Genomic DNA, 27,516 nt, shown 5'->3' on the forward strand with positions numbered 1-27,516 from the left:
AAAGCCATTCAGCCCTGGCAGCAATTACTAGGAAGTAGAGGCTTTCCCCTGGGAGTGAAGGCTAAAAGATTGGACCCAGAGATGTGGCACCACAGGGGTGAATGAAAACTTGGGGGGCAGCGAGTGGGGATATTGTATAATAGCTTGCTCTAGGCTGGGACTGAAAGCCAAGCTCAAGCAAAGTCTCCTCCTTTCCAAGCACCACCTAGCTCTGCTCCAGGAAGCACTTCTGCCTGCACCTTAAAGCCACGACCTCCTGACTGTGAAGGGCTGGAGGACAGAGTAGTCGACAGAGCACCCTCAACTACACCACTGTCTTCAACATTAACATCTTAAAGAATCTGAAATGCACACATCTTAACTAAAATATTCCCGAGGTGATGATTTCAATAAATTGAGAACATTTATTAAGTTGCTGGCCCCAGGGTTTGGAGAGTTTGAATTCTTGGTTATGGAAAAATCCCAGTTAATAAAATAATCTTCATCATTAAATTAGGCAGTTTCAAAAGTCACTACTGGGTTGATTTAGGGAGATGAAGATTTAAATACTCTCAAAATATTTATGCATTCTGATTGACTAACAAAACTCAAAGGTATTTATGAGATAATAAAAATAGTCCTAAATATAAAAAGCTTGCGTACAGCTTCATAGTACAGTTAACTCTAAACTACTGTTTACGAAATTGTAGATATTTTATTTCTGACTTACACTTATTCTACTAAAGATACAGTGAAGGTAAAAATAAAATCCACGAATAATACCCAAATTTCAAAAGGCAGAGATTGAAGCTATAAGTAATAATCCTTCAAATCAGACACCTGGTCTATAAATAATGAAGAGATCATTACACAGTCTTTCTTCCATCCTTATCCTCCCCCAGCTGTCATAGTTGATAGGCCAGCCTGTTGTTCTTAGAGCTTTAGACCCTGGACTCTTACTTCTCCCCCTCTTTCTCTGTTTCTTTGATTTATTCCATTCTCTAAGTAACAGTGTACCACAGGGTTTTATCCTTCATCATACTCTCTTTTTTGTTCTGTCTTCTCTTTGAAATATTTAATTATCATCTCTAAGTCTCCCCTTTCACTGAATTTCAGGCCTGCATTTTACCTGCCTGCTTCACCTCCCCATCGAGATGGACATCTCACCTGTGCCTCAAACGCAACACGGCGAAAACTCAGGTGAATAGTTTTCTTGCTCTCAAAGTACTTAGCTCATGTCCTATGGGCATGTGCTGCATTCTCTGCTAAGAACTGCCCTTGCCTTTACTGTCAATTAGGGAACTCCCACTCGTCCTTTAGGACCTAAATCAGTATACCTGAAACTAATACAATAAGTCAACTACACTTCAATGAAAACAGAACAGAACAACAATCACAACAACCCCGACCCCAAACAAAACAAACAAAACACAAGACTCAAATGTAGCCCTCTGTTGCCCTGCCTACCCACCAGGAAGTCTAATTAACAAGGTTTACTGTCTAACATGGGCTTTCCAGGTGGTGCTCGTGGTAAAGAATCCGCCTGCTAATGCAGGAGATGTGGGAGACTTGGGTTCGATCCCTGGGTTGGGGAGATCCCCTGGAGGAGGGCATGGCAACCCACGCCAGTATTCTTGCCAGGAAAATCCCCATGGACAGAGGAGCCTGGTGGGCTACAGTCCACAGGGTCGCAAAGAGTTGGATATGACTGAAGGGACTTAGCACACACACATACTTGGTGATCTAGAGGTTAAGACTTCACCTTCCAATGCAGGGAGTATGAGTTCTTCAGGCAAGAATACTGGAGTGGGTTGCCATGACCCACGGAAGTCCCCTAATTTCTGCAGGCTCTTTCAAGCTGCACTCAGAGCCTTTTCCACTTAACTTCATTATCACTGCATTTAGAGTTCCTTTGTCAGTCAGTTCAGTTCAGTTGCTCAGTGGTGTCCGACTCTTTGCAATCCATGGACTGCAGCACACCAGGCTTCCTGATCCATCACCAACTCCCGGAGCTTGCTCAAACTCATGTCCATCGAGTCGATGATGCCATCCAACCATTTCATCCTCTGTTGTCCCCTTCTCCTCCTGCCTTCAATCCTTCCTAGAATCTTTTCTAGTGAGTCAGTTTGTCGAATCAGGTGGCCAAAGTATTGGAGCTTCAGCTTCAACATCGGTCCTCCAATGAATATTCAGGACTGATTTCCTTTAGGATGGACTGGCTTGATCTACTTGCAGTCCAAGGGACTCTCAAGAGTCTTCTCCAACACCACAGTTCAAAAACATCAATTCTTCAGGCTCAGCTTTCTTTATTGTCCAACTTTCACATCCATACATGACTACTGGAAAAACCATAGCTTTGACTAGATGGACATTTGTCGGCAAAGTAATGTCTCTGCTTTTTAATACGCTATCTAGGTTGGTCACAGCTTTTCTTTCAAGGAGCAAATGTCTCTTAATTTCATGGCTGCAGTCACCATCTGCAGTGATTTTGGACTCCAAGAAAATAAAGTCTCTCACTGTTTCCAATCTATTTGCCATGAAGTGATGGGACTGGATGCCATGATCTTAGTTTTCTGAATGTTGAGTTTTAAGCCAACTTTTTCACTCTCCTCTTGCACTTTCATCAAGAGGCTCTTCACTCTTTGCTTTCTGACATAAGGGTAGTGTCATTTGCATATCTGAGGTTATTGATATTTCTCCCAGCAATCTTGATTCTAGCTTCTGCTTTATCCAGCCCAGCATTTTGCATGATGTACTCTGCATATTAGTTAAATAAGCAGGATGACAATATATAGCCTTGATGTACTCCTTTCCCAATTTGGAACCAGTCTGTTGTTCCATGTCCAGTTCTAACTGTTGCTTCTTGACCTGCATACATATTTCTCAGGAGGCAGGTAAGGTGGTCTGGTATTGCCATCTCTTGAAGAATTTTTCAGTCTGTCGTGATCCACACAATCAAAGGTTTTGGCATAGTAAATGAAGCAGAAGTAGATGTTTTTCTGGAATTCTCTTGCTTTTTCTATGATCCACTGGATGCTAGCAATTTGATCTCTGGTTCCTCTGCCTTTTCTAAATCCAGCTTGAATATCTGGAAGTTCTCGGTTCACCTGGCTTGGAGAATTTTGAGCATTACTTTGCTACCGTGAGATAAGGGCAATTGTGCGGTAGTTTGAACATTCTTTGGCATTGCCTTTCTTTGGTATTGAAATGAAAACTGACCTTTTCCAGTCTTGTGGCCATGCTGAGTTTTCCAAATTTGCTGGCATATTGAGTGTAGCACTTTCACGGCATCATCTTTTAGGATTTGAAATAGCTCAGCTGGAATTCCATCACCTCCACTAGTGATGCTAAGGCCCACTTCCCTTCACACTCCAGGATGTCTGGCTCTAGGTGAGTGATCATACCATTGTGGTTATCTGGGTCATTAAGATCTTTTTTGTATAGCTCTTCTATGTATTCTTGCCATCCCTTCTTAATATCTTCTGTTAAGTCCATATTGCTTCTGTCCTTTATTGTGCCTATCTTTGTATGAAATGCTCCCTTGGCATCTCTAATTTTTAGGCAAGAACACACCTAACTCCTTCTGAGCAGTCTAGATCTCTTCCACAGGAGAATGAAAGGAACTGGCTACCCAAAGCCCCCCCAGGGAGCTAAAAACTCAGGAGTAATTACTAGACTGACCGCCACTGTGGTCGGGAGACTGGAGAGGGGCACTCTCCACAGACGCAAAGAGGAAATCAACGAGCCTGTGGTCCAGACAAACAACACACTGGCTGAAGTATCACCTATTTGCTTTGATTATTAAACCTATGGCACAGATTTGGTACAAGTTCTAAATGAAAATGTTGATATAAAAGATTGAGGACAATTTTTGCTTGTAAAGATCAAGAAGAAACCAGAGAGGTTTCTTCTTCAACCAGAAGACTTGAAAATTTACGAGACATACATATTTAATGATGTGCTACAGACTCTGCATTATTTATGAGTCAGGCTACCCTCTGGCTGTGTTTTAATTTGATCACCAGCTAACTGTTAAACTTTTGCTCTGTTAATGGACATCTGGCCTTTACATTGAGAAATAGGTTGAAAAGAAATTTCTACCTGGAGGAAAAGAAGTGATCATAGAATATCCTAAAAAACCAAATCCCACCCTGTCTAATTGTGACCACTGCTGGTGATTTCATTCACCAGAGGTTCAGGGGAGGTTAGGACGATTGACACCTGGTGTACTGGATAGACTTTACTAATTCTTTGTTTTTTATTTAGATTTTTTTCCAGTGTGGACCATTTCTAAGGTCTTCATTGAATGTGCTACAATATTGCTATTGTTGTATGTTTTGGTTTTTTGGACATGAGGCACCTGAGATCATAGCTCCCTGACTAGGGATTGAACCCACACCCCCTGCATTGGAAGCTGAAGTCATAACCACTGGACTGCAAGTGGAAGCCCCTGAGGATAGATTTTAAAAATCCACATTATTAACAGAAAGAATCAAATCACCACAACACAAGGCTTCATACACATTCATCTATGTATAGTTTTATTCTATTCTATAAATAATTATACCCTGGCTGTTCTCAAAACTAATTTGAAAAGACACATAAAAGGACAAAAATATGTCAACAAGTTTCACACCAGAAGGTTAAGAAAACAACCATGCTGTATCCTATTCATAGAATTCCTTTCATGACCTTTTCCTGGCTAGATCTACAGAGAACAGAATAAAAGTTGGAACGCTGATCTGGACAATTCATGGAAAGAATCAGTTATTTCGGTCATTATAAGTGTAAAGATTAGGTCTGCTTTCTTTTAGCTTATCTGGTTTGCAGGAACTGCCAACCAATATTACAAATCTGATCAACTGCACGGGATAATATATAACAGTGTCTCTAACAGGGTTCCCGCCAAAAGATCAATTTATTCAACAAAGTGCATTTGAAATCCAGTGCTGAGGAGACTAAATGAATATGGAGAAAGAGTTCCCAATAATTAAACTAACTGAAAACTGCAAGTCATTTCTGGTGTAGGGTTTTTCTAGTCCATGGTCATGTGAAGAAATGCTTACAGAACAAGAAGATTCCATTTACCATAGTAAATGTAACAAGAAATTCCAGATACATTACTAAACAGCTGCTGCTTCCCCTCAAACACACCCATCCCGATGCCAACACACTCGAGCACACACACATGGACCTTCTCTCCAATCACGGTCCCGAAAGATCGCTGGCCTCAAAGATTTATATTTCGTGGGACAACTGAAGGGAGCAACAGTTGTCTGGCACAGCTGCAGTCTGAACGCAAAGGCTGGATGGTGGAAGCAGTATGTTCAGTTCCAACTGTTAACTCAAGGGAAAGATTTCTCAGAGTAATGCACACTTAGAAACTCAGCCCAGAGCAGCATGTTGTGGTCACCAAACCCCACAGAGCTCAAATCTCAAGGGCCCATCTGAAAACGGAAGAAACGGGCGGTCCCTCAAAATACTTGAGATGCTCATAACCATAAGCCTTTTGACTTTGCCCATTGAGATGGAATGGGTTCCTTAAAACTTCTGAATATTGTAGTGTCAATGAAGGCCAACACCCCACCTTTCTGCATTCTCTCTGATCCTTATCGTTTTAGAAATACATACTTTTTGCAGAGTTGTGATCAGTGGGCAAATAAAAGAAATTGTTTTTACTCATTTTTTCCTCCCAAAGACTATTTTATCAGATAATTCTAATAGCCTTTTCCTTCCTCTTTGCAAGAATGCTGTGATACTCAGAGAATGAACTCATGGTTGGTGACCAGGGAGGAAGGGTGGAGGGAAACAGGTAGACTGGGAGTTTGGTATTGACACATACACACTGCTACATTTAAAACAGATAACTGAAAAAGATAAAAAAATAAAAATAAAAAGAAGGTTGTGATACTGGCTATAATTGTTTATGACTTACTTTTCTGGTAAGTCACCAGGCCATAGTAAATGAGAAGAAATTAATTTGATCTATGCTAGGGATTATGTTTTAGAACCTTCTATGTGATTTTTTAATAATTTAGATTTAAAATTAAAAACTATAATTTTTATAATATACTTTGTAATAGTTTTTTTAACCTCAACTTTTAGAAGAGGGCAAAAATAACAGGAAGTCTATTTCTTTGCAATATCTTAGAGCTTGTCTAAAGATTTTGCACATATGATGTGACTGCTGAGCCAACATTCTCTTATACATTCCTTCCTCACTTTTAGTATCTGGTCAAAACTTTATCATACAATGTTTCCATGAAAGCAGTGAAGCAGCTGCTCTGCTTTATAGCAGTCACCATTCTAAATAGAATTTCCCCATATCATAACTTATGCTCAATAAATAACAGCTGTCACTATTATTATGGCAATCCATGTCTCCTAATATATGCGCTAAGGATTATATTTTAAATAAATAAATAAACATTTGGATGTGAGAGCTGGACCATAAAGAAGGCTGAGTGCCAAAGAATTGATGCTTTTGAACTGTGATGCTAGAGAAGACTCTTGAAAGCCCCTTGGACTGCAAGGAGATCAAACCAGTCAATTCCTAAAGGAAATCAACCCTGAATATCCATTGGAAGGACTGATGCTGAACCTGAAGCTCCAATACTTTGGCCACCTGATACAAAGAGCCAACTCACTGGAAAAGCCCTGATGCTGGGAAAGACTGAAGGCAGAATGAGAAGGAGATGGTTGGATAGCATCACTGAGTCAATGGCCATGAATCTGAGCAAACTCTGGGAGACAGTGATGGACAGAGAAGCCTGGCATTCTGCAGTCCATGGGGTTGCAAAGAGTTGGATACAACTGAGTGACTGAACAACAACAAAATAAATATTTATACTTATATAAATACAACATTTTGTTCCATAACATGTTTTTCAAATTGATCACGATGTCAATTTGTGGGTCTCAGCCAGGATTTTATTTAAAAAAGAAAGTAAAACACAAAAGAAAATATCTAAATGCATTCCACTTGGTAAGACAAAATATTTTGTGAGACTTGTAGTATTATGGGGGGGAGGTGTGTGTCTAGAAGGTATTTCTTACTATGGGGTGCCTTTACAAGTTTCAAGCTCATTGTTACAAAGTATATATTTCTAAAGAACATAATGTAAAGATAGGTATTTACTCTGGAACAAAGGAAAACAACATTAACTTTTCTGTAACAGTCGATCCTTCTCTTTTATATTCAAAGCACAATTACTCAGCTTTTTACACTGCATTAGAGGTATTCAAACCATTTAAAAAGTAATTTTCCATTCATTTTCCATGAGCACTATTAGAGAATTAATAGGCCAGCATTTGTTGACACAATTATTTTCCACAAATGGATTCTCATTCCTTTTCCATTTATCTAACTATGAAATAATAAGACATCCAAGGACTCTTGATATTTAGTTTTCTGTTCTCTCATGACGTCCTATCTCCATGGCAAACAAGTGACAATTCCCTTTTATGACAAACTGATGTATAACCAAACAGCATTTCATTGGAAATTATGAAAAATAATTCTAATTAATCTATACAAAGACTAACCTACCACATATACTCATCCAAATTAAAACTCTTCAAATGTTTCTGAACTCTCTTCACAGAAATCAAAATATTGTGGGCAGAAGAAAAATAACCAATATGCAATATCTTGCATTTCTTATGGAGAAAACAGGCCAAGTAGGATATAAAAAGAAGCCTCAGTTATTAGAGGTCAAGTGTTGGGGAACAAACACAGGAGTTCCACACTCCCTTGAAAAATCACAAACTCTCTCTTGGTATTAATCCTATGTTACTGACATCAACATTCAGCATGAAGATTAGTTGCTGGTTATAACTATGGGAGAGTGAGCATTCTACCTCTAAACTGGATTCACAAATGTGCCACTTTATCTTCTCAACCTTTATTCTGGTTAGACAACTGAAAGCTAACATTCATTTTCTCTTTTTCTTTCTTTTTCTAAAAATTAAAAACATTATATATTTATTATTTTTTATTTGTACCAGGTCTTAATTGTGGCATGTGAACTCTTAGTTGCAGCATGTGGGATCTAATTCTCTGAGCAGGGATCGAACCCGGGCCCCTTTCATTAGGAGTGCAGAGTCTTACCCACTGGACCACCATGGAAGTCCCTAAGATTCATTTCATACGGAAGGAAGTTCCCACAGGAAGCCTTTTCATAATAAGTGCAGTGGTTTTAAAGAGCAGGACGATCTTAAGAGTCTCCTAAGTCACAATTTAGTTTCAAACTATTTACTGAGTACCTACTCCATGCCAGGCACTATGTGAGGACCTGGAGACACAGATGTTTCCAATCCAGTGGGAGAGATCTAAAAACATAAATTTTTACAATTCTATATGCTACAGACTATGCCTGAGGTATGTTCAAGATGTGAAGGAGGCATAGAGGAAGATCACCAACCCAGACAGGGTGCCAATGGAGATCAGTGAAGTTTCTTAAAGAGGTGATGTTGGAACTCAGTCTTAGAGAAAAGAGTTCCCCCGGGAACTTAGGTCATAGCGCATGATACATGTTCATGCTAAGTTGCTACAGCTATCTATGTTCGACTCCTTGTGACCCTATGGACAGCAGGGCTCCTCTGTCTACGGGACTCTCCAGGCAAGAACACTGGAGGGGGTTGCTGTGCCCTCCTCCAGGGGACCTTCCCAATCCAGGGACTGCACCCATGTCTCTACGTCTCCTGCATCGGCAGGCAGGTTCTTTACCACGGTGCCACCTGGGAAGATCTAAAACTTGTGTGCTCTTCCATTGGCTGGGAATCGAAGCAGGCCTCCGCCAGGGCAGGTGAGGAGTCTACCACTGAACCACTAATGCTTATACAGTAGATATTCAGGACATTGCAAATAAGGTTAAACATGAGACTTGCAAAATTTGAAAAACAACAGTGTGATTTGGTTCAATCTAAGCATTGCATATATTCTGCAGGTAGTTTGGTAGCACTGGATCAGTGAGAGGGGAAGACAAGACAGACAAGGTGAAGAGGGCAAATATCAAATCAGAATCTTCTGTGGGATTTCAAGCTGGAACAGACTCAGGTTGGGGTTTTATCCTAGGACTAGGATACCATTCAAATCACTAGGATTGCCTAAGTATTGAAAAATACTACTTAGTAAACTTTAAAATGCCAAAAGGAAATTTAAAACATTAAAAAATTATATTCATAATTCCATCTGCTTAAAATTACAACTATTTTAAAATCTTGTTTCCTTCAATTTTACTTACATAGTTTCTTAATAAACATGTCATCTTAGAGCTCATTAACTTTTGCACTCTATTACTTAACCATGACTGGTACATCTCATCACCTGTAATCACCATATCTGTTATTTTGATGGCTGCAGAGCATTTCACTAGGTTCTTACGACTGACAACTCGACCATTTTCTTTTTGTCTGTCATGCAGGCAGTTTCCAGACTTTTCTATGCCAATGGCATTTTTTATAAGCAGCTTCTACATGTATATTTTAATCTTATGTTTTCCTTGAGGTAAATTCTAAAATTACCAGGTTACTGAGAACGAATATCTTCATAACCTTTTGTTACCCAGGGGGAACAGGGCTGGGTACTTACTGTTTTGCTCCAAGTAAGGCCTGTGGTGTGGTGTTCCTTGATGTATGCTTGAAGCTCACTCCAAATGTTCAGATATGACTTCACCCAATCCACATGACGTAGATCACTTTGTCATAAAAGAGAGTGGAAGAGAGGGGAATTAGGATCTAAAATAAAAATTTAACAACACTGGAAGGCATGTGGCAATCCAATAACTAGAGCTCCAGATGACTCTGGAACAACGGTCTTTCTAGTCCAGTAACTGTGAACTGAGTCTGAAAAGAACCTTGAAAGGATATGGTCCAGGTCTGCCCTGAGAGGAACCGAGTGCCCTGAGGTCTAGTGTGGAGCAGAGAGGCCCACGGAGAGAGAACCCACCGAACCCAGTCAGTTCATCCTCATGTCATCTCTCACAGGGAGATGAACACAGAGGGGAGATCATTTCTTTCTGTACTGCTTCTGATGCAAAATAAAAAACAATGTGCTTTCAGGCAGGAGAATGGTACTAAAAAGAAAAAAGGTCCTTTGGCTTGTTTTCTAATAATTTGTGGAATTATTCGATTGAAAGTGTAACCAAATTGGAGAATTTTGCACTGATAAGGAAAGTTGCTATAGTAAGAAAAATGATTTCCTACACATAGGTAACACTCAATAATTGTAAAGGGACAATCACTTAGATTAACCTAAGTTGATACTCATAATGACAATGAAAGCTAGGCAGGGCACGGCCAGTATTTTTATTTCTATTTTACTTAACCAAGAAGTGGTAAAATACTTACCTTTTAAAACTAGATTAACATATGGAATTGGCAGAACTGTTAGAAACATTAAATTTTTGATATAAACAGGCAAAAATAGTTGCATTTCTTTTGGATAATTTCCAACCACACCTTTTTTTCTACTTTGAATAAAGTAGTGGTAAATGAGAAAATGATGAAATCTGTTACCAAAAATTTAATCACAAACCTGGGCCATTAATCTGAAGACAATATCGGAAGGAAATCTCCATTATTTCGCCTTTGTCAATAATGATTTGTCTCTGGATATATTTTGCTTTCGTTGAAAAGTTCTAAGTGCCATGAGCATGTTTAGAACTCCAGCATATTAAGTCATGCCATTTAAGAAAAAGAAAATGGGGAACTGAACTCATAACTATCTGCCCCTCAAAAAGGAAAAAGATGGGGGCCCGGGATGGGGAATACGTGTAACTCTATGGCTGATTCATATCAATGTATGACAAAATCCACTGAAAAATAAAAGAAAAAAAAGGAAAAAGATGAGTGATTTTGTTCCACATTTTTAGATTTACTGACTACATTAATCAAATCTATGAAATACTTCATTGTCACTTTCTCTCAATTTTATAGTCAAAACCCCAAATCCACATATTTACCTATTATATGGTCATTTAATTCATACATGTGCACATGTATGTATGTATGCACAATACAGTCTGTAGGCATTCTAGAAAAAGCAGGTTGCACATTCAACATACTTCTATTAAAAAGCTTAATACATGAAGTCCAAACCCGCACAGGCAAATCATTTTTCTTTTAACTATTATAGTACCATTTCAACTTGAAGAAAGTTCTAGCTAAATGTGTAGTAAGGAATAACAACATGGTCCCTTTTAACCCAAAGGCAGACTCTGTGCTTAGTTGTGTCCAATTCTTTGCGACTCTATGGACTGCAGCCCACCAGACTCCTCTGTCCATGGGGATTCTCCAGGCAAGAATACTGGAGGTGGTAGCCTTTCCCTTCTCCAGGGCATCTTCCCAAATCAGGGATGGAACCTAGGTCTCCCACACTGTAGGCGGATTCTTTACCATCTGTGCCACCAGGGAAGCCCTTGTCTTAGAGACAACAAATTGAGGAGGACTTAACTATACTTCCGGAGCTGACAACTCAGCCTCAGTTCCACTTCCCCTGGAAGAAGCTATGGGAGGGATGGGTGACTTTTAATGACTATGACTCAGAGAAGTTTTACCTCTGGAAAGTGAAAATAATTAACTTGCTCTTTTCATTTATTGACAAAAGAGCTGAGCAGCCAGTCAAGCCAGCTGAAAAGGCTCCACAGATGCAGAGTCCACTGCCCACAGCCCTTCTGTGTAAACCACAAGGAAGCCTCCACCCATGGCTTGTCTGTCAGGCAGGCAGCAGTGAGCCGGCCACACTGGTGATACCTCATCAATGAGTCCGCAACACCCCGCAGCCCTCACCAAGCCCACAGAAAGTGCAGACACGGCTGGCTTGGGTGTGCACATACATGGGTGTGAGTAAGCAGTTGTGGAGTATTCTGCTTTGTTCAGGTTGGCACTCCTGGAAGCTCCATGGTGACTGAGGACTGAATGAATTTCCCCAGCACACTACACAGTCTTCGGGTGGTCCATTAAGTTTAAATGGATTGTCCTTGATGCTCTCAGGAATAGTTTTTCTACCTAGTAGCTGACCAAGAGGAACAAATACTAGACTTTCTTTGTGCACAAAAAAATGCAAACTCTTAACTCTCTCGGCTGTATCACACCTGGAGAGAATCACTCACACCATGGCCCCCAAGACACACTCAAGTAGGGACTGGGAGGACAGGAGCTGATGAACTGAGATAAAAACAAAAGTGGCTTCCAAGGGTGATGTGCAAAAAGGCAGAGGCTCAGGAGGTGGCTAAGGTGTCCTGAATAGGCAGGTACAGGTGTGTGTCTGTACATCCCAAGAAGGGGCTAGGTAAAGAGGTCTTTTATGATGTGGAAGTCACTGTGCGCTGTTAATGCTGACATACTTTTGCAACTTAAACTTGTTCTTTCCTGAACTGCTATTTTTATGTGGGCAGATTGTCTTGCATTTCTGATGCCTGTTCTCATTCATACTGCACAGTTCTGTAGTCTCTAACACAAAGTGGCAACATTTGGAGTTGTATCACTGGGGAGGACTGCCTCAGCCACAGTTCTATGGGTGCAGGGAGTCTGTTACTGAGTATCAGAGCTTAAGTGAAACTTCCTTAGCCTGGGAGAGAGCTCAGGAGGGAAAAAGGTGTGTTGAAGTCAGAAATCTCTAGAGCTGCTCTTTGTGGAAGAGCTAACAGAGAATAACTAAACTCTATGAGAGGAGGAGAGTACTGTGGTTGCTTTTTGTCTTATTCTGTTTAGTATAGTAGCTTTCTGGGATATAACTCATATCCTAGGCAATTCATCCATTCAAGGCATACAATTCAATAGATCAGTTTGAACTGTGCAATCATTACCACAGTCAGTTTTAAAACATTTTCATCACCCCCCAAAGAAACCCGATACTCATTAGCAGTTACTCCACATTTCTACCCAATTTCCCCAGCCCTAGACAACTGCTAATCTACTTTCTGTCCTTATGGATTTGCCAATTCTGGAATTTTATATAAATGGAATCATACAATATGTGGTCTTTTGTGTCTGACTTCTTTCACTCAGCATGTTTTCAAGGCTCATCCATACTGCTACTTATTTTTTTAAATGGCTGAATAATATAACCTTGTATGGATATACATTTTACTTATCTATTCATCAGTTGATGGACGTTTGGATTGTTTCCACATTTTGCCTACTATAAATAATGCAGCTACGAAATCATGTACATGCTTTTGTGTGGACCTATGGTTTCATTTCTTTTGAAAAATACATCTAGAAAAAAAAAAAAAAAAAGAAAATACATCTAGGAGTGGGATTGCTGAGTGTAACTTTTTTTTTTTTGTAGTAAAAAATGTATTGGTAGGTATTTCTTTTCTTTTCTTTTTCTTTCTTTTTTTTTGTATTTCTCTTTTAAAAAAGAATTATTTACTTATTTATTTTGGCCATGCCAGGTCTTAATTGCAGCGTGTGGGATCTAGTTCCCTGACCAGGGATTGAACCTGGGCCTCCTGAACTGGGAGCACAGAATCTTAGCCACTGGATCACCAGGGAAAGCCCAGTTGATACTTCTTTATATTTTTCCTCATTCAGTCCCATTTCTAATTCTAGCCCCAGTCTGAGGCTCTCTAGGACCTGTTATTTGTGCATGTCCTTTTATACTCACTCTCCAGGCAAAACCTGCCAATTCAGCCTCATCTGTGAATTTTCAACAGCTTTCTGGATGACGGCTGTTCTTACGGATGTCTCTGTCCACCCAACTGCATATCATCTGAATGCAAGCTCTGGTCTCCCTCTCACTGACCTCGTTTATTGTCTCATCTCATTTCTGTTCCTCACTTCTAGGTCCTTTCCTGAAATCCCCTGTCTTCTCTCTGCTCACCCACCAACTCTATTTTGATCAATGGGCTTACCTCAGACGGTAAAAGTATCCACCTGCAATGCAACAGACCAGGGTTCGATCCCTAGGTTGGCAAGATCATCCCCTGGAGGAGGAAATGGCAACCCACTCCAGTATTCTTGCTTCAGGAATCTCATGGACAGAGGAGCCTGGTAGGCTACAGTCAGACACTACTGAGTGACTAACACTCACTCAAGTTTTGTCCATTTAGGGCTGGTCCATCACAAACCTCTCCTTACTGTGGGGATAGGTAACAGAGTGACATGCGTTCCTGCGGCGAGAGTTTACTCATTACCAGGAACTGAGGCAAGACTTTCTAAAACACACATATTATCTGGATCATTGATTTCACCTTCTACTTTGCTTCACCTACAAAGATGGGATTTTTCCTCAATGTTTATAGTCAAGTAGGCTTTGAAAGGAATCAGTAACGAACTGTACGAAGTCTGGGGACAAATGTTTAACAAACAGTCAATTGGAGATCTGGTCAGTAAAAGAAGGTACGTACCTGTGTTTGTAGTCCTTTAAGACCCTGTTAGTGTAAAAGGTGGCCGCGTCGTTCATCTCCTTGACATAAGGACCAGGTTTGGGGGACTGAGGGAAGAGGGCCATCACCCAAGCATAGAAAGAAAAAAAATATAGGATAAGAAAGAAAATGCCTTAAAGAAGAAGAGAAGCAATGGAGATGTCAACTGGAAAACTGGAGGCAAATTTTGTTCTGTAAGGATCAGTGAAACGCTTCCTGCATCTCAGAACACAAAGCCCTGAACTTCAAGTGGGGGTAAGAAAGAGCTGCTGTGTTCAGCCTGAAAGGAACCTTCCTTTCACTGAAGGATGAAGGATGAAGGAGGCTGGAGGTGGCCACTTTTCCCAAACACTCCAAAAACTCGCCGAGGCGTAGGGGCGACATTCCAGCCAGACTCACCACGGCTATCCACCCAAGGGCAGGAATGCTTTCGCTGACGGCTGAGAGATGATTAAACATCGTACTCCCTCGGTTCCTCTCTCTGAAAGTCTGGATCTCCTGAATCTTTTCCGATATTGGTTTCAGAAGTGCAGCCACGTCGTTCTGTAAGCAAACATGGAGCACTGTTACTGAGGACAGACAGAAACATTGTGCCTCCATTCACGCCGACTTAAGCAGGACTCAGCATTTGTCAGAATAGAGCAGATTTTTTTTTTCCTTATGGTCATACTGTATTTTCACTCTCTGAAGTATGAAAATTGCATGGATTTCTTACATTATTAATACTGCTTCCGTAGGAATGGAAAAATATCCAGCCATAAAGTATGGCCCCTGTTTTGAAGACTTCTGAATGCAACAGTGAAATTGAGTGCAGATCAACTTATATTTTCTAATGGAACACATAGATAAACACCTAATGGAATGATCAGAATAACACACACCTAAAATTGGGATAGGTAGAGGTTAGTAAATGGATATCTTCCTATTCCTGTGACGTGAGGGAGGGACAGTCCTTGGTCTTTACCATAATTACAATAACCCATGCAAAAAAAAATGGAATTCTTTCACTGAGGTTCTTTGTAAGAAAGTGATGGCTTACGATATTTATGTTGGGCTGGTCCAAAAGACTAAGATGTTACGGGAAAAGCCCAAAGGAACTTTTTGGCCTACCCAGTAAATGATCTCCAAGGTTTCTGCCAGTTTAAAAGTCTCTGAATGACAAGATTCACTGACCAGCTCTTTCCTATCACATATCAGTGATATAAATGCAAGCAAAACACTTTCCAATTGAGATCTGCAGGTGGACAGAGGAATATTTTTCTTTGGGAGAAACAGAAATACAGGGAAAGAAAGCAAAGTGTTCTTAAAGTTCTCAGTGGGCTTTTATTTCTTCTGCTTAATTGAGAAATAATTGACCTACATCACTGTATAAGTTTAAGGTGTTCAGTTCAGTTCAGTTGCTCAGTTGTGTCCAACTCTTTGCGACCCATGAACCGCAGCACACCAGGCCTCCCTGTCCATCACCAACTCCCGAAGTCCACCCAAAGCCATGTCCATTGAGTCGGTGATGTCATCCAACCATCTCATCCTCTGTCATCCCCTTCTCCTCCTGCCTTCAATCTTTCCCAATATCAGGGTCTTTTCAAATGAGTCAGCTCTTCGCATCAGGTGGCCAAAGTATTGGAGTTTCAGCTTCAACATCAGTCCTTCCAATGAACACCCAGGACTGATTTCCTTTAGGGTTAGGGTGTAAATACATGCAAATCAAACCAGTGCAATGATTTGATTTACATATACTGTGAAGTGATTACTATAATAGGTTTAGTTAATTAATATCCACCATCTGATATAGATACAATAAAAAGAAAAGGAAGAAAAAACGTTTATCCCTGCGATGAGAACTCCAAAGATCTGTTCTCTTAACAGCTTTCCTACAGATCACACAGCAGTGTTAACCACAGTCACCATGTTGTAATTCATCCTAGGATTTATTTGTATCTGGGGGTTTATACCTTATGACTATCTTCCTCTGATCCCCCCACCTCCCCATAGCCCCTACTTCTGGTAACCACAAATCAACTCTTTTTTCTGTGAGTCTAGGTGGATTTTTGTTTGTTTAGATTCCACATGTAAGTGAGATCACACAGAATTTCTTTCTCAAACATATTTCACTTAACATGATGCCTTCAAAGTCAGTAGACTTTTAAAATTCTTCCATCTTGAAGAAGGTGAAAGAAAAAAAAAAGGTTGCTTCAGAAGCAAGCCAGGTCTTGTGGAAAATTCATGAATACCTTCCTACCTTCTTACTTTCCCTTCCTGGCCATTATGAAGGAAAGGTCTTAGAGATTTGACAGGAAGACCCTGAACCAGAGTTGTTATGAGCTGTACTGTGTCCTTCCCAAATTCAAATGTTGAAGTCCTAATCCCTGGTACCTCAGAATGTGACTGTATTACAAGGCAGGATCTTTAAAGAGGTCCTTAAGTTAAATCTGAGGTCATTAGTGTGGACCCTAAACCAATCTGACAGGTGTCCTCACAAAAGAGGAGACGAGGATGCAGAGGCCATGTGATGACACAGAGAGAAGACGGCTGTCCACAAGTCAAGGAGAGGCTTCAGAAGAAACCAACTCTGCTGACACCTTGACTACGAATCTCCGTAATTCTGAGAACACACCTTTATTTGTTTAAGCCATCAATCCATGGTACTTTGTTCTGGCAACACTGGCAAGCTACTGTAAAGATGTAATGAAAGTATGGGCCTTCCAGGTGGTCAGTGGTAAAGAACCCCCCTGCTAATGCAGGAGACTTGGGGTGAATCCCTGGGCCAGGAAGACCTCCTGGAAGAGGAAATCGCAGCCCAGTCTAGTATTTCTGCCTGGAGAATCCCATGGACAGAGCAATCTGAAGGTCTATAGTCCATGGGGTACGATGGAGCGGCTGAGCACACACACAATGACAGTTCAGGAAAAGCAAACGCCCCCAAACTCTCAATAAACAGACAAACAAAACCTCTCTAAACAGTCCCTGCCCCAAACACAGCTCTTCCATGCTTCTTGGCTAATGACGGCCAAGGTCAGGTTGAAATGCCCTTCTTGGAATTTCACTCTTTAGAAGGCAAACATTTCCCTCTTTGAGAGACTTTTTTTTTTTAGTCCAAATTCAACACCCGATCAAAGGTGTGTTATACAGGTTTCCCCAGAAGGCAGTTGATTTTTAATTATGGAACACCAGTAAAAAGCATCCTAAATTTCTCCCATGATTTGCTCAGCCATGATGCTCTTGATGCAATGACATTTTTGAGAAAGGCCAGAATATTTGAATTGTTAGTGATATCTGGCCTATTGCCCCAAGAGGAAAAAGAACCAGAAACTGTGTATTTACAATGTTAGCTAGATTTATTAAGGCCATCCTTGTTTATCTCTAACTTCCCAAGAACAAACTCTAAAGTCTGAGGAGACAGAGTATTCTGGAAGATATTTTATATTGGTTATCTGATGAAAGCACCATAAAGACTGAGAAAGTTTTCTTTTGCCTTAGTTTGGCATTTGCGTGAAGATTCTGTGCCACTAGATTTCTTGTGTGCTTTAAAGGAGGCTTACATTTTCCAGCTCATCCTGAACTTTCATAGCTGGAATCGAAAACACAGAGAGAACATTCGAGTTATGGTGTGATTTCCATCAAGGCTGATCCTGTGGGATAACAGGGGGAAAGCGAATGGTGGGAGGGGGAAGGGGAGCTGTTAGAGGAACTCCCATCTGTTTATGCATCAAGCACATGAGCTTCCCAGGTGGCGCAGTGATAAAGAATCCACCTGCTAATGCAGGAGACTCAAGAGATGTGGGTTCAAGCCCTGGTTGGAAGGATCCCCTGGAGTAAGAAATGGCAACCCACTCTGGTATTCTTGCCTGGAAAATTCCATGGACAGCAGTTGGGCTACAGTCCATAGGGTCACAAACAGTTGGACATGACTGAGCACACACACAAGCATACTCAATACTTAGAGTTTGAATTGCACTGAGGTCAATTACCTCTACATCAAGGCTTTCCACTGATAGATTATTTTAGAGGCATCTGTTTTTTTTTTTTTTTCCCAATGGAATGCATTGGTGCTGGCTTTTCAGACAGAGCTAGAAGCTAGTGTGCTTTGGAATGACTTTACTTTTATCTATTTATTTAGACAAGTAGCCATGGGTCTTAGCCACAACACTTGGGATCTTTGTCACACCACACAGGATCTTTCGTGGTGGTGCACGGATTCTCTAGTTCGTGGCATGCAGGCTCAGTTGCTTTGTGGAATGTGGGATCTTGGTTCCCACACCAGGAACTGAACCTTTGGACCACCAGGGAAGTGCCTGGAATGACTTTAAATTGGCCAGTTTTTTTTTTTTTTAATTTATTTAACTTTTATTGAAGGATAATTGCTTTATAGAATTTTGCTGTTTTTTGTCAAACCTCAACATGAATCAGCCATGGTTATACATAAATCCCCTCCTTTTTGAAACTCCCTCCCATCTCCTTTCCCATTCCACCCTTCTAGGTTGATACAGAGTCCCTGTTTGAGTTTCATGAACCATATAGCAAATTCCCATTGGCTATCTATTTTACATACGGTAATGTAAGTTTCCATGTTACTCTTTCCATACATCTCACCCTCTCCTCTCCTCTCCCAATGTCCATATGTCTATTCTCTATGTCTGTTTCTCCACTGTTGCCCTGTAAATAAATTCTTCAGTAACATTTTTCTAGATTCTATATATATGTGTTAGAATATGGTATTTATCTTTCTCTTTCTGACTCACTTCACTGAATAATAGGTTCTAGGTTCTTTCACTTTCAGAACTGACCCAGATGTGTTCCTTTTTAGGGCTGAGTAATATTCCACTGTGTATATGCCTCACAACTTCTTTATACATTCATCTGTTTATGGACATCTAGGTTGCTTCCATGTTCTGCTGCTGCTGCGAAGTTGCTTCAGTTGTGTCTGACTCTGTGCGACCCCATAGATGGCAGCCCACCAGGCTCCTCTGTCCCTGGGATTTTCCAGGCAAGAAGACTGGACTGGGTTTCTATTTCCTTCTCCAATGCATGCATGCATGCTAAGCTGCTTCAGTCATGTCTGACTCTATGCAACCCTATGGACATCAGCCCACCAAGCTCCTCTGTCCCTGGGACTCTCCAGGAAGAAATACTGAAGTGGGTTTAAATTGGCCAGTTTTATATGTCTCACCCAGATTACTTCCTAAAAAACTTATCACTTGAGTTTTTTTTTTTTTTTTAATTCCAAGAAACACCTCCCTAAAAGAAAATTATTTTTCAACACTTATGTGAAAATTAGCCAAAAAATCTCCCTTTCCCTTCTTCAGGTTTCTGTGGCTTGAACAGAAGGTCAAAATGGCCAAACTGGAGAAGATGCATGTGCAAACTGTGAGTTTCAGCGAGGGTGTTTCCAAGGGCTGTCTTAGCTTGATGGGATTGTACTTGGGAGAGTATTTCAGGATTTCATGTCTTTATGACCCTAGTTTTTAAATGCTTTAAAGTTGAAGAATTGAGACCCATTATCAGATTCATCTCAGTTTAGCTCCAGAAATAATTGTTTTGCAGAAAGTAAAACTAAAGAGCTTTATCAGCGAGCTTTGTAGAAACTTTACCCAAAAAGGAAAACCAAATTTCCACTCATGCTGTTTTGTAAAGGAGGGAACAAACTCTGGGAGTTTGACCTTAAAGATGTGCCACTGAGTAAAAAAAATAAGCTTGTTATTTCTGGAATCCATGGTTCTTGTGTAGTTTTATGTCAGGTAGAAAATGGATCAATCTGCTGTTATTTCTTTCAAAATAATTTCTTTTCTTGATTATCCTCTTTATGTGAAAATTGGAGAATAAAGATGGATGAACTATAAGTAAACAATGTTATTGTTCAGCCACCCAGTCATGTCTGACTCTTGCAACCCCACAGACTGCAGCACACCAGGCCTCCCTATCCCTCACCATCTCCCAAAGTTTGCCCAAGTTCATGTCCATGTCCATCGCTGACACCCTCTTCTCCTTCCACTCTAAGTAAACAATAAACTTCCCTAAATCCACCACAAAGAGAAAAGCACTGCTAAATTTTTTTTTTCTTGTAGATATAATTACTGCTGCTACTACTTCTGCTAAGTCGCTTCAGTCGTGTCCGACTCTCTGCGACCCCATAGACGGCAGCCCACCAGGCTCCCCCGTCCCTGGGATTCTCCAGGCAAGAACACTAGAGTGGGTTGCCATTTCCTTCTCCAATGCAAGAAAGTGAAAAGTGAAAGTGAAGCCGCTCAGTCGTGCCCGACTCCTAGCAACCCCATGGACTGCAGCCTACCAGGCTCCTCCGTCCACGTGATTTTTCAGGCAAGAGTACTGGAGTGGGCCATTGCCTTCTCCGAGGTATAAACTAGAGATATCTTAAAAAACAGCAATGTTTTCTTTGCAAATAATGGCTATTAAGACCATAAGGAATAGTCTTGAGTTGAATTTAAGAGGTTTAATTAAAACAAGCAAGCACAAAAAACAGATAAAAACCTACCCATATATTGGCAAGTTCTGTGAAACTATTATTTTTAGAAAGGATGTTTTAAATAGAAATGCTACAAAGATATTATTGTTACAACTCAGGCAAACTTAACAGCATTAAAGTAAAAATTGGACTTTTAAAATATTTGAATCTCACCAATGTTAAAAAATCCTAAGAAAGCTCATATCAAGCAGTACATCTTAGCCAACCATACTACCAAATATCAATCACTGTTACTTTGACTTACATGTTTTTGTATCAACAAATTTTACCAGCTGGTTCCACTTGAGTACACATGAGTATATAGCACAGAAAACATATAGAAAGATACTAATCAAAGTGTTAACATAGGATTTTCATTCAATTTTATTGCCTAATCCATACACACTAAATTTTCTAATAAGTACACACACTTCTTTTGTAATGAATGGAAAAGTTTTAAAGCACATTAACCAGTTTTGTACCTTCAACAGTGGAAAAGAATTTACAGAGGTGCTATTAAATTTATAAATATAAAAATATTAAGACTCTCACCATTAGGGAAGTAGCTTCAGGAAAATATGTGCAGAAATTATTAGAATAAATTATTCAGATGAAGAAGAACAGTTAACATTTTCTCAGGCAAAGGTTATCTAAATCAGCAACAGTGTTTGCATCTATAATATACCATTTGGGCACATCCTAATAAATGCAGCAATTGTTTTTACCATTTTAAGTCAAAAGCAATTTTTTTTTAAAATCAGAGATGTTAATTTGCATTAACTTGCTTTGTAGGTATTTCTCTAGACTAATTTCCCTTCATTGTTCCTCTAATTTAGAAATTTCCACTGTCCAGGAATATTTTGGAGGTTTCAGAATATCCTGATGATCATACTTTCAGAAGCATCTGCACATTTAAGACAACTTGAAAATTTAAGACATCTGCAAAACCATCACAGAAGTCAATCTAAATAAATTAAACCAACTGAGCTCCATGGATGTACATGATACTATGGTAGCTGCCATTATATTGCATTATGACAAATCCCTTGAAAAATATTTTATATGTCCTTAAGACTTTATATTCCATATATGTCTTATTTTATGACTGTTAAACTCTTAAACTGACTGGTTCAAAGTTGGGAAAGGAGTATGACAAGCTTGTATATTGTCACTCTGCTTATTTAACTTATATGCAGAGTATATCATGTGAAATGTCAGATTGGATCAGTCACACACTGGAATCAAGATTGCCAGCAGACATATCAACAACTTCAGATATGCAGATGATACCACTCAAAAGGCAGAAAGTGAAGAGGAACTAAAGAGCCTCCTGGTGAGGGTGAAAGAGGAAAAGCTAAAAAGCTGGCTTAAAATTAAACATTAAAAAAAATAAGATCATGGCATCCAGTCCCATCACTTCATGGCAACTAGAAAGAGAAAAAGTGGAAGCAATGAGGGATTTATTTTCTTGGGCTCCAAAATCACTGCAGATGGTAATTATAGCCATGAAATTAAAAGACACTTATTCCTTGGGAGGAAAGCTATGACAAACCTAGACAGTGTATTAAAAAGTAGAGACATCACTTTGCTAACAAAGGTGCATATAATCAAAGCTATGGTTTTTCCAGTAGTCATGTACAGATGTGAGAGTTAGACCAAAAAGAAGGCTGAGCACCGAAGAACTGATACTTTCGAATTGTGGAGCTGGAGAAGACTCTTCAGAGTCCCTTGGACTGCAAGGTGATCCAACCAGTCAATCCTAAAGGAAATCAACCCTGAATATTCACTGGAAGGACTGCTGCTGAAGCTGAAGCTCCAATACTCTGGCCACCTGATGGGAAGAGCCAACTCACTGGAAAAGACCATGATGTTGGGAAAGATTGAGGGCAAAAGGAGGCGGGGGGTGCGGTAGAGGATGAAGCAGTTACATAGCATCACCGACTCGATGGACAAGAATTTGAGCAAACTTCAGGAGATAGTGAAGGACAGGAGAGCCTGGCATGCTGTAGTCCATGGGGTCGCCGAGTCGGACACAACTTAGCAACTGAACAACCTCAACAACAAAACACTTAAAAATATACTCAAGAATTCCAAAGGCTGTTTTTTGCTTTTATTCCTTAAAAATCCTTCTTAAAGAATCAAATTCTAAAAAAAAAAAAAAAAGAATCAAATTCTGCCATTTGCAGCAATGAATGGACCTAGAAGGTATTATGCTTAGGGAAATAATTCATACAGAGAAAGACAAATATTATATGTTTTCACATATATATGGAATTGAAAAAATTTAAAAACAAATGAATATAACAAAACAAAAACAGATTCATATATACAGAGAACAAACTGGTTACCAGGGGGAAGAGAGGTGGGAGAAAGAGCAAGATGGGGAAGGGAATTAAGAAGTACAAATTATTAGGTTTAAAATAAACAGGATACACGCATGTAATGTATAGCACAGGGAATATAGCCAGTGTTTTATAATAACTTTAAATGGATTTTAATTTACAAAAATACTGAATCACTATGTTAAATACTAAATATAACATTGTAAATCAATTATAATTCAAATAAAAAAATTTCTTTTGGCTGCCCTCAGTGGCATGTGGGATTTAATTCCCTGACCAGGAAGGGGGAATCTTAACCCCTGGACGTTGGGGAAGTCCCCAACTATACTTCAATTAAAAACAAGTCTTCTTAAAGAGTAAAATGAATGACCTGTGTTTGAGAATGAATTGCATTGCCCTGATACCTATGAGAGAAGCTTCCAACATGCATAAACTCCTACTTAAATTTTTAATAAAAATCTATCAACAACCCATTATACTCATCAGCACATCCTCCCCCAGTAATAATATCTGAGAAATAAACTATTTCAGAAAAACATAGAAAATAATGACAGGCACCTCTGTATATGAAACATTATTTAATATTTCATTGGGGCCAAGGATCATCTCTGATATCCCTTTACTGACATTTCCAAAAAACAGCTGGAAATACAGAGGTCTGGATCCCAGGACAGATATCTCTTCAGAAAGAACCTCAGGGGTAGCACTGAAGCTGGATGCCAAATTGCATTCTTCTTATAAAGGTAGAATAGTTGCAAATCAGGCATTTTTAGTGTAAATTTTTTTCTGCCAAAGCATTTAGCAAACCACAGGCTAAAGAGCCTTTTCTAAAGTAATTTTTTTACTCTTCAGATAACAACTTACACTGTTGCTTATCAATATACTTTAACTTCTCAGAATCTTTCAAAGCCTTTTTTAGGATTTTGGAGCCACTGACCCAACGAACAATGGATGTTTGTCAGGTTTTTTTTTTTTCTGTTTTTTTTTTTTTTTTTTTCTTTGCCACTGTTCACAAGTGTGAGCCCGATTTCTCATCATTTTTAATTTTTGTCCTACACTATCATGGGAAGCCCTCACTCTAAAACTTACATTATCAGAACAAGAACAGTTTTGCTGACATGATACATAAGCTGCTATTTTCTCCAAGCTTGCAATGTGTCACCTGTCTCAGAAGGGTAGGTATGTGATACAAAAAGTCAAGTTCAATAGAAATCTAAAAGTTTATACAGTGATTCACAATAATTTGTGTCCTTATAATATCTCATCTCCTGAATCTTGCTGCAACAACAGGGGTCAGAAGAAGATAAAAATGAACAAACTTAACATTAGCTGCTCTTCATACTGAGATTTATAATTTTCATTATATAGGTTCTGATAGGAAGAGTCTTTCCCTGATACTACAGAAAGATGATAGTCCAATCACAGAAAACACATCTTTTCCATTCACGGATTGTTGTGCTGCTAACAACTGTGTGTGAGGCACAAATGAAGCTCTAGTGCCTCTCTTCTGTATAACTGGACTTGACAAAATGTGTTCCAAGAAAATGCTGGGTTCATGGCAGGTACATGGGATTAGCTAGATTATTTGAGATCCAGGAAGGAAGCAGTGGTCAATAATGGGCAATGATGAATAAAGACGCACAAAATCATGGCAGAGAGAAACCAGAAGCAAAAATTAAGTTGAAAATCAAAAGCTTAACCTGGTTACCCACAATAAGCATAAGAGAGTAGACTGGATGGTCGAGAAGAATCTCATCTTGTACTTTGTCATTGTTTCAACTTATTTTATGGACCTAGCCAAAAAGACATCAACATTCTCCCTCTCTGGGTAGGTACTGTCTGGCTTCTGATAATGATGAATTGTATAATCACCTATAATTTTACTTCACGGGATTCTGAACATTAAAACTGAACAACAATCTCACTGTGCTTTACTTGAACACACAGGACTTCACTAACTAACAATTCCTAAAATTGGAGAGAATTACCAAAACCATTCAAATTTGCCAGCCTTACAAAATCTAAAATAATATATCAGAAACTAGTTCTCTGAGATGGAAAAAAATCCAAATTGCTATACATTTTAAAAATGGAAGTATATTTGATTTACAATGTTGTGTTAGTTCGTGGTATTCAGCAAAGTGATTCAGTTATACATATGTATTAGTTTTCATACTTTTTCATTGTAGGTTATTATGAGATATTGAATATAGTTCCCTGTACTATACAGTAAGACCTTGCTGTTTATCTATTTTATATATAGTAGTTTGTGTCTGCTAATCCAAAACTCTTAATTTATCTCCCCCCTTCCCCAAAGTACTATGCATTTTTTTTTCTACCAATGTTTGTAGAGTATGGACTGTATGCCACTCATCATATTGATTGCTTTTCCCTACTTCTGTCTGCTTTCTAATGATAAATCTCAGTTTAAACCACCAATATCATCATCTGAAGGATCCCTGCACAGTCAACTTCATTTCCTGGGTCATTGTTGTTCCCCTGGATAATTGGGCCCACGGTAGAGGGATAGTTAGATCTTTTCTTTGAGATTCATTTGTGCAGGACATGGCTGAGATGACGTAAATCTTTAGTTTCCAGTTCAGTCTCAGGAGGTGCAAAAAACTGCAATAGCTGCTCTGTGTCTTAAGACATCTCACAAGATGAATTTACCAATAACTGTACCAGCTACTAATACAGACACAGGACTTGTCAGGTGGCACCAGTGGTAAAGAACCACAGTGCAGGAGACATAAAAGATGAGGGTTTGATCCCCGGGTCAGGAATATCCCCTGGAGAAGGAATGGCAACCCACTCCAGTGTTCTTGCCTAGAGAATCCCATAAACAGAGGAGCCTGGTGGGCTACGGTCCATAGGGTCACACAGAGTCGAACCTGACTGAAGTGACTTGGCACGCACTGATACAGTGCTCTAATCACGCTTAATCAGAAATCAGCTTTCTCTCTCCTTTTAAGAAATGTCTGTTGAAACTATTCAAGTTGTACACTTCATTTATTTTTAACTTTTTGGGCATGTGGTATGTGGGATCTTAGCTCCCCGATCAGAGATTGAACCTGCGCCTCTTGCACTGGAAGCACAAAGTCTTAACCATGGGTCCACTAGGGAAGTCCCTCGGTTCTCTCTGTTAAGGTTAGCAGAATCTTTGTCAGGCTCTACTGATTGCTGTTCTCAAGAGCCATGCTTCCCACAGTGCATCCACCAGAGCCCCAGTCCCAGTTTGGTGAACAGCCCAACACAAACAGGGCATCCTGGTCCATGGAGTTTGAGGGGACTCTGCACACAGCATCTCCCTTTTGGCCAGTCAGGACCCACCTCAGAACACTAAAGGAGTCACTAAAGAAGTCCATTTATCTTGCTTACCTTGATGTTTCTCAAATTTTTTGGCCCACAGAACGTTTTATTCCACCCACCCATCTCCCTCAGTTTTGTAGGAAATTGGTTTTCTGTAGAACAGACTCCAGGAAAGGTTGGCAGCGGAAGCCTGTGAAGTGGCTTCAGAGAGTCACTGGGACCCACTGGGCTGCTCGCTGTGTGTTCATTTGTCCTCTCAGTTATGCTTGTTCATTACCATGGAAACACTTTCAGGGGCATTTAATGGAGGCAACGAAGTCTCTTCTCTCGCATTTCTAACACACACACACACACATACCCTCACGCATACCCAGGCTGTTTTCGGGAGCTATAATCATCTCTGAGAGGACTGTTGGCATGACCCTCCCTTCTCTGCACTGAGAATCTATTTTCTCTTGCTGCTTCACAGTCGGTCGTTTTCCGGTCAGCCCTGCCCCCACTTCCAATCACCACGGGCAGTCAGAATCTCTTTCCTCTCCTTTTTCCTTATCTTTTTCCTTTCTTCTTGCACACACTGAACCTTGCGTTTGGAAAGGCAGATCACTTAGAAACAACGCCCTGCATCACAGTATTCCTTCTACAGAGCAAACTGAGGGCTAATGACATTTGTTTGCCTTTCGTCTTCAAGTCTTGAAGTCTTCCTATGTGCTGCCCCATGGCCATGGCATGCTTTTTTGTTACCCAAGAGGGATTTCTGGCTTCTTCCAAGTCCGGAGGACTCCCATAGCTTCTCCTGACAGTAAGTCTCCCTCATGCCACAGATCACATGCACTTGAAATCCTATTAGTGCTGGAGGATGGCCGGGCTTGGTTTTCCACACTGACCCCGAAGGGAAAGTGTGGCTAACGCCATGTGTGAAGCTACCAAATCCTCCACCCCCACCCCAAGAAACAAAAAACGTGATGTACATCCAGAATTCTATGAGGCACATGCAAGAAGGCCATTCTTGATCTTTGGCTCAGGTATGTAGATAGAAAGCCTATAGCTCTTGACT

At 40.0% G+C, this 27,516-nt stretch overlaps 1 protein-coding gene across 4 annotated transcripts in view; it reads right to left on the reverse strand.

Annotated features, from left to right (window-relative positions):
• The window catches only part of CAP2 (cyclase associated actin cytoskeleton regulatory protein 2), a 134,189-nt gene that overhangs the window by 26,224 nt on the left and 80,449 nt on the right, over positions 1 to 27,516 (reverse strand). For all 4 annotated transcript variants that reach the window (XM_065913055.1, XM_065913056.1, XM_065913053.1 and 1 more), the window contains 3 exons: positions 14,751 to 14,894; positions 14,334 to 14,419; positions 9,572 to 9,677 (listed from right to left, as the gene is read on the reverse strand). In XM_065913055.1, the coding sequence (XP_065769127.1) occupies positions 9,572 to 9,677; positions 14,334 to 14,419; positions 14,751 to 14,894 (336 nt within the window). The remainder of the gene's footprint in view (positions 1 to 9,571; positions 9,678 to 14,333; positions 14,420 to 14,750; positions 14,895 to 27,516) is intronic.

The sequence above is a fragment of the Muntiacus reevesi genome, chromosome 20, assembly GCF_963930625.1.
Source record: "Muntiacus reevesi chromosome 20, mMunRee1.1, whole genome shotgun sequence".
NCBI lineage: Eukaryota > Metazoa > Chordata > Mammalia > Artiodactyla > Cervidae > Muntiacus > Muntiacus reevesi.